The sequence below is a fragment of the Miniopterus natalensis genome, chromosome 10 (genome assembly GCF_054644295.1).
Source record: "Miniopterus natalensis isolate mMinNat1 chromosome 10, mMinNat1.hap1, whole genome shotgun sequence".
NCBI classification, from domain to species: Eukaryota; Metazoa; Chordata; class Mammalia; order Chiroptera; family Miniopteridae; genus Miniopterus; species Miniopterus natalensis.
Window position 1 is genome coordinate 47,415,122 of NC_142090.1, and position 12,187 is coordinate 47,427,308.

At 43.0% G+C, this 12,187-nt stretch overlaps 1 protein-coding gene across 1 annotated transcript in view; it reads right to left on the bottom strand.

Moving 5' to 3' along the window:
• Positions 1 to 712: 712 nt before the first annotated feature.
• The window catches only part of MAGI2 (membrane associated guanylate kinase, WW and PDZ domain containing 2), a 1,282,556-nt gene continuing 1,271,081 nt past the window's right edge, over positions 713 to 12,187 (bottom strand). Inside the window, exon 22 of the mRNA XM_087821115.1 lies at positions 713 to 2,338. Within this exon, the coding sequence (XP_087677241.1) occupies positions 1,662 to 2,338 (677 nt within the window). The 3' untranslated portion in view covers positions 713 to 1,661. The remainder of the gene's footprint in view (positions 2,339 to 12,187) is intronic.

Consider the following 12,187-nt stretch of genomic DNA (forward strand, 5'->3'; position numbering starts at 1 on the left):
ATGGGCAGGATGAAGCCTCATTCATTCAGGCCATATTAGACAAACTGCCCTCAGAGACATTTAGCCTTTTAATATGTGTAGCTACAAATAAGTACCAATGTGTGAATGAAAAAGGGGCTATGTAATAAACCTGATAAGCTCAGGGGGCTACAAGGCAGATCTGACATGTGCTGTGACACAGGATGATCTGATCATAAATTCCTGTTTCTCCTTTGATTCGAAATGGATAAAATGACCTGGAAAGTTGCCACTCTCCAGAGCATTCTCTTCATCCATCGAGACTTTGCTTCTGGGCATTTTCTCAAAAATTGGGCTCAAATAAATTCTTATAAAATTTTTCTATAGGTTTGGAGATTCTTTTGTTGATAAATGGATACTTTCCCGCACCCCCCCCCCCCAAAGAAATATTAAAACAGCAGGGAAGGAAGGCAAGCCTTAAAATTTTACTAGAGGATCAACCATAGATCAACGAAGATAAACAGAAACATCTAGAAGTTGCTAAAGAAATAAAAATTGGCAAAGACCACCAGAACAAAAAGCAAACCAAATGGAAGTAAAAGAAGAAAGACTAAGGAAAGAAAGATAAGAAAGGAGTGCTAGAAAGATTTGTATTCTTTAATGAAAATAAATTGGTCATAATAGTGATTTTTTTTACTATCAGAGATTTATGATAATCTGAGAAATATAGGAGAAATACTTTGTTTTATGAAAGTGAAGTCATGGAAAGAGGGTTAAAAAAGGACAATAAAGTGAAATATAACATCGCTGTCAAAGAAGCTACTATCTCTGCTAGCCTGAGACAATAGAAAAGCCTTTTCATAAAGGAACTGCAGCGTCGCCAATCTTGGTTAAACAAATTGTGGTCCTTCAATTGTAAAATTCATACTTTAGATGAAAACCAATTAAGATCTATGAGCGAAACTGCAAAATTCTGACTTACGGCAAACTGTTCCCTAGGATACAATTTTTTAAAACCTTTTTTCTCTACGACTGAAAATGTACAGAAATATGACTTGATCACAGAAATGGCAGTAAAAATGGTATCATACCAATGAATTCACTAGATTTCTAACTCATCCTGCACTACACAGGGAACGTTGCTGCTAATACCGGTGATGGAGGCCACGGTGAGCCATGGGAACGTCATGAGCGAACAGTTCTGAATGTTTCAAAGAAACCTTTTAACCCCTGTCTAGATATGTCAAGAACAATTTATTTACAACTCTTTAGATCAATTAAAAGATATAATCTTGTCTCAGTTTCAGCTTGCTCCGTGCAGTTTGATTTTTAAGGCGATATTCCAGTTTGTGATTGCTCTTAACCTGTCCAGTTTCTTGATATAAAGTTTGGATGACATCCAGATCCTTCATGCAGTGGGGGGTATTTTTTTCTTTCTTTTTTAAAAACTAAAGCTACACTGCATTGTCTCTCCGTGATGTTCTTCACGTTATTTTGGTTCTTCCATAGCTGCCAAAGCCCCCGCAGTGGAACCGGGGGCTTCAGGATCAGTTTGGGTCCGCGCGTGGACGCTCGCGGGCCTCGGTGCCTCGTGACCTATGCGTGTGACAGTGAAAATAAATTAAAACGCCGTGAGACGGACGGACCCGAAGAAGAACGGCCTGCAGGCGTCGAGGCGGGGCGGCAGGCCGGGGCCGAGCAGCTCATCTGCCCGCGGCCGAGGCGCCGGGCTTGAGGACGCCGGGCAGCTTGTCGGAGCCGGGCACCCTCCAGGGCCCCGGCGCCACGGCGGCCTTGCGCGCGGGGGCGCCCCCCGGCGGCCGCGCGCCCTGCCGGGGCCCCGCGCGCGCGCCCGCCCGGCCCTCGGCCTCCCGCGCGCCGCCGCCGCCGCCGCCGCCGCCGCCCGGGCCCGCGAACGCGGGCGCAGCCCCGGGGCCTTCCCGGCGGCCGCGCTCGGCGCCCGTCGCGGCGCGGGGCCCCTCCTTCCCGCCGGCCCGCGCCGAGTCCGCCGCGTCCGCCGCCGCGGGCCCGGGCGCCCTGGCCTCCGAGGGGGCCCTGCCGGCCTCGGGCCGCCCCTGGCCGCCGGGCGCCTCCTCGAGCCTCGGCCGCGCGGCCCTCTGCGGGCTCGCCGAGCGCTCCCTCTGCTCGCCGAGGCGCTGCTTCTTCTGGCCGCCGGCGGAAAGCTCCTTTGGTTTCCTAACGTCGTGTTCCCGTTTGATATCCCAAGTCGGGTCTGGGCTTATCTGGTGGGAAGGGTCGGAGGGTGGGGCTGGATGTGATGGAGAGAATGGCGAGAGGACGTCCTCGAGCGAGACGCCTACTTCCTGCAGCCCGGGGGCGGCGGCAGCGGCAGCGGGAGCGCTCCAGGCGCCGGGGTCGTCTGCGGGACAGCAAGCACAGGCGTTAGGAGCCGCGCCGGCGGGCGTCGGGCGCGCCGCACCCCCGACGCCCGGGACCGGAGCGGGCCGCCGGGGCGCCTGCTCTCAAGGTCCCACCCCGGCCGCCCGCACCCTCACTGCCAGGAGGGCAGCCGCGCCCCGCCGCGCCTCGTTGCCCCGCCCTCGTCACCCCGGGCCCGCCCCATCCATAGACCGGGGAGGTCACTGCAGAGCCGGGGCCTAATCCACCCCTTTGCCTCGGCCACTTCTAACTTCCTGGGTGTCATCAGGATGACAGTTCTGTGTGTATATCAGACTTGGCAGCCCTTGAATCAGTGGTTCTCAAACTCCAGTATACATCTGAGTAACCCGGGGAAGTTGTGAAAAGTACAGATTCCTAGGGTGGCCAGACCCAGAGATTCCAGTAGGATAGGCCCCAAGAATTTCTCTGCATTTTTAGCAGCATCCACATCGTTCGGAAGATGATCCAAGAACCAAGCTTTGAGAAAAACACTGCTGTGTTTCCTGGAAAAAGTTAGGAGAGTGACTTTCCTGACCGTTAGGTGTCACTCAAGGCACAATTCTTAGCCACCATCAGATAGTCTCAGAGTTTGGATATATTCATCTAAAAACGTTCATTGTTGTCTTTTGGAAATCATTGTCCTTAATTCTTTTCAGTAGTTCTAACATTATAAAAGTCCTGACACTAAGATAATTGATTCTTTCTAGGAAGCCTAGTTTCAACATTTATTTGGAATTTAAGATCTATTTTAAGGATGGATTTGAGATAATTTGCAACAATAAAACACATACAAAAATAGAATTATAAAAATGAGAAATTACTTTAAAAAATGCAACCACTGATCAGAAGCCAAGTAGAAGGAGAAAAGATATATCAGGAATCTTAAAATGAGTTACTATATGAGCACTAACATTACCCTTGGCCACTAAAGCAAAATTAAAGCAGGGAAATCCAATACAGTGAACCCTTAATATTTGTAAAGAATATGTCTCGAGACCTTTGGAAATCCTCAAATTTTGGAATGTCATTTTAGAGTGTAATTTTCCACCATCGAATTGGTATATGGTCATGAGTGGGGAACAAGGAAGCCTCATTGATATCTGAATGCTGAGTGGCAGGCCAGGCACCTTCACTAGCTAAGAGATTCAGTCCCACACACGAGCCTCAGTGCATGTGATTCAAATTCCTGCTGCTGTAACATATGTTGGAGGCTGTCAGGGGCCCTTATACATACTCAATCTATGAATGTCAAGAGTCTACTTTGTTTAAAAGTTGAGGATTCTTATCTGGTAACTTTGATGCTGATTTATAAAGAGAGAAGGAGAGGAGGAGGGCAGGATGGTTCCAATAGTTCTGGCCACCTGTAAATATCAAATCAGTTGTAAAAAATTTTCTCCTTTGATGTGAAATTTGAATGGAGTATTTAGGGCATAGTGTTCTCTTCCTTCTTTCCATACACTGATATCAATTATTATGTTTACATAGCGAGTGAAAAAATCCTAGGAAAGCATCAGAAGAGCTGGAATCTAATCCTGCCTCTGGCATTTACCACTGATGTAGTTTTGGACCAACTACTCCATCTCTCTGAGCTTCAACTTCTCCCTTTATAAGGTGGGGATAAAATGTCTACCTCATAGAGGTGAGACATGCACTTTCAAAGGGAAAAGCACCTTGCAGTGGGAGGATTATAATAAGTTTTTACACATAGTTGAGTTAGATTTTTCTTCTGTGCCCCAGTGGCTGCCTACTACATATAGACTGGACCACATTAACTAGCATATTTGCAGGAGAGGTTTTGAATAAGTGCAGTAAGCCAGTCACTCCCATATGCTGTGATTCCCTGGTGTGGTTTTGCTCTACCTCAGGTTACGTCAAAGAATATTCTGAAGTCTTCAAATGCAAATGTTTTCCACGAAAATTGGAGTATGTTCTGCTTCTGGCTGGGTTAGAATTTTAAAATCTAACTAACCACTGATAGATGGTGGCAGCTCCACCAATATAGGAAGATATTGCCTGAAAGAGTTAAAAGTGGTGTTCAAAAGGCCTAACTAGAGTGTAACTGTGCAATGTTAATCTCTAACTTGGACCATGGTAATGATATTTCAAATTTTTATAGCTCTTTCCCCACCATCACATCACACACAGTAGAGTCAATTAGCTGGCCTCAAATTACTTGTGAGAGACAGGGAGGCTGAGATTATTCACACCATTTCCTGAAGGAGGAACTGAAGCAGAAAGAGGTTAAGTAACTTGACCAAGATTACAAAATGGGTAAACCAGGAGTAAAATGTCAGGCTTCTTTACTGTTGTTACTTACTGAGAAAATTTTCCTAAGATGTGGCCTTGCAAATAGGATCAGAGCATATGAAATGGACATGCCAAGCCAGTGACCACTGCTGACCAACAGGATCTAGATCCAGCAATGAACAGAATACTTAGCATTTACTTCTGAACAGCTTACTTACAATGGTAACTAGAAGGTGAAATTATTCAAAATACAAAAATAGAAAAGAATCCCTCTTATAAAAACATTTCTGAAGTGTTTGTTTACAGATTATTAAATGCTTAATGGAAGAAACTTAAAGCTAAAATGTTCGAAGCTACTACGGGTTAAGAATATTAGTTAGAAATTAAAATGAACTAGATCACCAAGTAAAATGATTTAAAAGATGGATATTTATGTACGTGCTTTAACAGTTTTCATTTTTTGGGACAAGAATTCTCCAGTTCAATACTAGACATGCAACATCTGCACCAGGTTGAGCCTGCAAAGTTCCCTGAAGCACCAAAGACAGGCAGCAGGCAGCCCCTCCCTCTGTCACCTGCCCCATCAAGGTGACATAGACTGTAGTGGTCAGGAAGAGGCCTTCTCTAACATTTCAAACTCCAGTTTTCATGAAATCTTGACACGCAATAACCAGAATTAATCACATTTAGTTCTCATTTCTTCAAACCTTCTTTTTCTTTTTTTTCTTCTTTCTTTCTCCCTTCTTCTCTCCCTCTATGTCCCTCCCTCCCTTTCTATTTTTTCTTGAACCTGACCACTGCCTGTGATCATGTTCATTTATGAAGTCACTGTCCAGGAGAGTGAGCTCCACACAGTCTTCCTGTCTGGGATATTCTAACTAGAAGTAAAAATAACAGATAGATACTGGAAAGACGACATCAGCCACGTCAGTCTGCTGGGCTTTCTGCAGCTCCTTTGTCCAAACAATGTTCCCAAGCCCAATAGTTGAAATTAGAAAGGAAAAAGCCTTTTATTCTAAACTGTCTTCCTCCACCCATACCCACACCTGAGTGAAACTGCTCTAGTCAAGGTCACTAATGATCTTTCTGTTGTCACATTCAGAAGACATGGCTCTGTATTCATCTCAGTGCTTTATCTCACCACATGTCCCACAGCTGACCACTCCCAGAGACAAGCTGGACTCTTGGCTTCCATGACACTCCACTCTCCTGCTCTTTGTCCTATCTCTCCGGCAGTTCTTTCTCAAGTTGCTTTGTAGGTTCCTCTTCTTTCACCTGGCCTCTGATGTTGGTCTTAGGTCATTCTCTTTCCCCATAGTCTCTCCTAGGTGTTCTCATCTATTCATGTAGCAACAACAATAGTCCTAAATGTTTCTGCTAAGCTCTATGCTACTGGCTCTGTGCTGCTGTGTCCACCTGTCTACTTGATCTCTCCACTCAGATACATTAGAGTCTTCACTTTAACAAGTGAAAAGTGGAAAGCTTTGCTCCTGAAGCCTATTTTGCACTCTTTCCTTATTTCCCCATCATGATGAATGGCACAGCCATCACTGGGAGTCATCCTTGATTCCTTTTTCTTCCTCACTTCACAAATACAATCTATCTTCAGGTCATACTAGTCTTATCTTCAAATATAAATGAACTCTGTCAACTTCTGTTCACCTTCACTTTCACCACCCTTGTTCAAGACACTGGGAAGTCCCTGGAAGACTGGAACCAGTGTGGGCTGCCCAATATCATCACACTTAAAAGAAGGCCACAGTATGGATGGACATCTTTCATAAACTCTTAGGGATATTCTTTTTTTTCTTAGGGATTTTGTTTTATTTTTATTGATTGATTTTTAGAGAGAGAGAGGGAGAGAGAAGGAAACATTTGTTGTTCCACTTATTTATGCATTCATTGATTGATTCTTGTATGTGCCCTGACTGGGGATTGAACCCACAATCTTGGCGTATCTGGACAACACTCTAACCAACAGAACGGAACTATCCAGTCAGGGTACCCTTGGGGATATTCTTAAAGACAGAAATTTCAAAAATAAATTTCAGTGTTGCTCAGACAAGAGAAGTTAATTGTAGTATACTGTGAAGCACACACTCACCCCTCTGAGCTCAGAGCCCAGGACAACTAACCTAGTTACCATACCCAAGAGATGAGCCTACTAAGCAATTGTTTCTCACATGGGCAACTAAAATAACCCACTTTTCTCTTAACTTCTACTCTTCCCTACCTCCACGATTCTCCATACAGCATCCACAACACCTCTTTGAGACATACATTAAATCATACCATTCCCTTGCTTGAAACTTTTGGTGGATTCTCACTGCTTAGATTAAAACCCAAATTATTAACATGACTCACAAAAGCCTGTGTGATCTGGCCCTGGCCTGGTAGTTCAGTTGGTTAGAGTGTTGTCCCCATATGCCAAGGTTGTGGGTTCCATCTGTTCAGGGCACATACAAGAACCAATGAATGCATAAATAAGTGGAACAACAAATCAATGTTTCTTTTTCTCTTCCTCTCTCAAATCAATAAATTAAAAAAAAAAAAGGGGCCTGTATGATCTTGCCTCTGCCAGCCCTCCCAGCTTCATCTTCATTCCCTATTCTCCACACACACTGGCCTCTGTTCACGTCCTCAAATGCACCAAGCTCATTCTCTATTCTGGGACATCATTGCTGACTTCTCTGTCTGGAACGTTCTCCCCCAACTCTTCACATGGCACATTCCTTTTTGTTCTTTAGGACTCTTCAATATCACCCCAGGGAACCCCAATCCACAGCAGATATTCTGCTCTCCTTGAGACCATCTTGTTTTTGTTTCCTCACAGTACTTACAACTTGTAATTACGTATTTGCCTGCCTATTAGATTAACACCAGCCTCAATTACTAGGTTGTAAGCTTCAGAGGTCAGTGCCCACACTGGTCTTATCACAGTGGACTTAATACCTAGCATACTGTTTGACACAAGAATAAGTGCTCAATGAATACTTGCTGAACAGATAAATCCATTCCACAAATAGAAAGGGAAGACTGAAGCCAAATGCCTACTTGAGGGAATACTTCAGAGCAAAAGATCTTCATTTAAAGAATAACCTGCCCAAACAGTTTGTGATTTTTATTAGTTTTTAGAGAGAGAATGATGGTGAACTGATAACATGTATTTAAAGTGGGAGAGGAAATAAATTAGTCTGGAGGGAAGAATGCATGGGAGGATACCAGCAACAGAAAGTACACTGAAAAGAGTTCTTGGTGCTCATCAGTTTTCCCTGGGATGGAGATGGACAAAGAGGAGCTCTGGACCCAAGAACATGTGGTCAAGTTCTCCTGACTTTTTAAAAAAATTTATCTTTATTGTTAAAGTATTACAAGTGTCCCATTCCCCCCCCCCCCATTGATCCCCTCACCCCAAGCCTCTGCTTCCCACCCCCTTCCCAGGCCTTCACAACATTATTGTCTGTGTCCATGAGTTATGCATATAAGCATATAAATTCTTTGGTTAATCTCCTTCTCCCCCACCCCTGCCTTCCCTCTGAGATTTGTCAGTCTGTTACATGCTTCTATGTCTCTGGATCTACTTTAACAGTTGTTCTTTCCCTGGTTTATCTTTTCAGCCACAGTGACCTAATGACTGATTAAAGGAGTTCGTCCTTGGGGAATCAATGTGCCAGTGAAGGTTCAGATGAATCACAGGTAGGAGAGACGGTAAATATCTTACACTCCTCTAGGGGAGAAGCGAGCCCTTCTCCTAAGTTAGGATCAGGTTTCTTTCCCTTCCTGTTGTCAGTTCTAGCTAGTTTGGATATCTCCTAGAACACAGACTAATTAATATATAATTATATATTATTAGTATATACGTATACAAATTACACACACACACACACACACCATTATCTTTGAGTTAAAAGCTGTACTATTTCTTAAATTATCTTATAGGAACCCAGAGTATTGAAAAATACAACACATTCTTTCACTTCATATATGCCTGAGATAAAAAAACCAAATGGCTCATCTATTATGTTTCAACACCTTGCTTCCTTTATAGAATATAACCCAAGTGACAGTGACCAGAGAGGTGACTCACTAGGAATAAACTTATTGGAGATCTGCATTATTAGTTTTCCCAGGTGGCTCTGATATCCAGCAAAAACTTGTGCAGAAAATGGAAACATAACTCAAATCAAGGAAGAGTTTCTTAATTTTATATGGTGCTGAAGGGTAAGGGAGGCCCCTCAGAAGGGAGCCAGGGATTGTCACCTGATAGCCTTAGGGTGTCCAGCTTTGGGCCGATTGATCCCCAAGCCTTGAATAAGGGCTCCCACACTGCTTGCTTTCTTTCAATACAGTGCTGGTATCCAGAGCGCAATGGCTGCCTTTGGATTATGGTGTTGAGGAAAGTAATAATAATATTACCACCACTGGTTATAATAATAATGGCAACAGCCTGGCCGGGGTGGCTCAGTGGTTGAGCATCAACCCATGCACCAGAAGGTTTCGTGTTCAATTCCAGGTCAGGTTACATGCCTGAGTTTTGGATCCCCAGCAGGGGGTGTGCAGGAGGCAGCTAATTGATGTTGATGTTTCTCATCGATGTTTCTATCTCTCTCTCTCCCTTTCTCTCTAAAATAAAAAAAAAGTAAATAATAATGATAACAGCTAACATTGATTGAGGTGATTACTGGGTACCAGGCACTCTTCTAAGGCTTTGAAATGTATTCACTCACATGAAAACTTGCACATTTTACAGATGAGGAAACTAAGGCGCAAAAAGGTTAAGTAACTTGTTCAAGGCTGCGAAGCTGGTGGGTAATGGAGCAGGGTTGTTGAACGACTTTCTGAAGTGGCTGATGTTCTACAAAGTCAGCTGAAGCACCTTCACTAGACTCCTTTGCTATCCACTATTTTGACTGAGAAATGGGCCTCATCTCTTCTGGGCAGCATGACAAAAACCTCCGTCTAAAGTGACTGTGAGAGGCAGGTCCATCGTTATTCCAAATGGAAAGTCTGATATGCCGCTTGCATTTGAACCTTGGACACAGAAGGACAGTCACCATAGTTAGGGTGTTATTGTGCAAATGCTAGAAGTATGAGCTGGAATCAGAGAATAATGAAATTAGATTTCTTAAGGGCAGGAATAATACTATGAACTTAAAAAATATCCCTCGGAGTGTCACACCTTGAATTTGGATTGAATTGAAAATACTCATACTAGATATTGGAAACACTGAGTCAGTTTAAAACAAATACTTTTACTACTCAGAATTATTCTGCAAAGAGTTCATGGATTTGGTGTTACCTCTTTTTACAAAATCCTTTCCTGTTGCAACATACAGTTGGCCGGGTTAGAGAATACTGATGTGGTTGCATTAAAATATATTTTCTTCTAATTTAGGATATTATGAGAGAATATAAAAATAATTAGAGCAGATCAAAGGGCAGTAATATGAAGTCATTTGTCATTCAAAAGAAGAAACCTTTTAGGGATGTGTTCAAACCATAATGGCTCCTCTGGATCTGTTCAACCATCACTAAGAGGATTGCTTTTTGTAACAATACACAAGTAAGAAAAATGTGCATTTAAAAATTTCAGAACATATTATTTTACTTGCTTCTGCTCGTTCTGAAGCATGGTTTCCAGTCTGGAGGCATTGTTAATGGCCCTTAAGCATGTATTTGTTTCACTTTTATTACCAGAGAGATGTAAAGTAGGTGTTATAAACATTAATACCTTCAAAAATTGTGACCATATTTGCTTAGTGATGCTTCACAGTTACACTCATTGTGAAAGCATAATCAAGGTACAGCAGTAAACCTGTGGCAAACTTTAACTACCTCCGTGGCTGAAAGGGCAAATCTCAGGGCTAGATGGGCTATTAATGGAGCCACCATTGACTGAGTGCTTCATATGTACCAGGAACTGTACTGTGTGTATCATATGCATTATCTTTTAATCCTCAGGACAGTTCTAAGAAATAGGGTGCTATTATCCCCATTTTTCAGGTAAGGAAACTGAGGCTTAGATAAATTAAGCAATTTGCCAGGACCACTCAGCTGGTAAGTGAGAATCAGAACAACCGACTATGTGACTCTAGAGCCCAAGCCCAAACCACTGTTCTATTCTGTGCTTTCTAACCTTTTCCACATCAGGACACACATAGAAAAAGATAGTAATTAGGCAGTGCACTGGAGTAAACACGAAAACGATCAAGCCCTTCCTGTACGTCCCAAAGCTAAAGGGAGTCCATACTTGGGAGGACCCATCAGAAGAGGGTCATGGAGAACAGATTAGGAAGCTCAGCTCTATTTTTCAATGAGGTAAAATCTTCATAATCCACATTAATCTGGGAGTGTGGGAATGCCGAGGGATCAGTGTCAATTAGTAAAATATCTGCATTATAGGGGGTATGAGACATATGCTGCTTCATTTCTTTCAAACATGTTTTGGAAAGCAACACATCCTTCTTTTCAAATAAATTCTTAAATGGAAGCTCGATATGTAAAACAGATAAAAACAGAAAGGTGGGGGGGATCCAAAGCCTCACTCCCAGCTGCAGTGGCTCTTTAGGCCATTTCTCAGGAGCCCTGAAGCTCTAACAGAACAGTTTGAAAACCACTCCCTGAAGAAGTGGTGTCTGTAAAAGCCCTCTTTCAAATGCAAACCTCCCCACTTGGTTGGGAAGAGGAGAAGGTCGGGGAGATTTGTTTCATAGATTTTCCCCTCAGTACTACTAGTTGGGAGTAGGACTCCAGAGGAGGGAGATGAAGCACAGGGAAGTTTCACTGCAGGAAGGGGTTTGAAATGTGTTTAGGATACACGAAGGACAGACTTCACCTTGTCCTGACTTTGCCCAGGCTGGCCTAGTCACCTGGAGCCTCAGCCGACAGCTCACAGTCCTGCAGAGTAGAGGGTGGCTCTCTGCTCAGCAACTTGTGGAGGAAAGAGTGTCACCGGCAACCTGGCTTCTCTCTCTAGTACTACCACTTGGGGTGGACTTGGGCCAGTTATTTAACCATAATCAGGGATATTGAGAATTGGGAATAATATCTGCCCTGCCTTTCTCTCAGGGTTGTATTGATCAAATAAAATAATATAGATGAATATTTATATACACATCAGCCATTAAATTAATAGTTTGAACTTAATTTTTAAAATGGGCCGAAGATTCAGATAGTCACTTCACCGAAGATGATATATAAAATAGAAAGATGCTCAACATCGTTAATAGCAAAATGCAAATTAAAACTATGAGATACCACTACTACACATCTATGACCATGGCTAAAATAAAATTAAAAAACTGAAAAATGGCACTGATGAAGAGCAACTGGAACTCTCACATGTTTTTCTCAAGAATGAAAAGTGGAACAGCCACTTTACAAAAACAGTTTGCCAGTTTCTTAAAAAGTTAAACATTTTGTAACCACACAACTCAGCAATCCAACTGTGTAGTATCTACACAAGAGAAATTAAAACTTACGTTCATACAAAAACCTGAATGTGAATTTTTATAGCGACTTTATTCTTATTCACAAAAAACTGAAAACAACTCAAATGTCCAACTGGTGAATGGACAAGCAA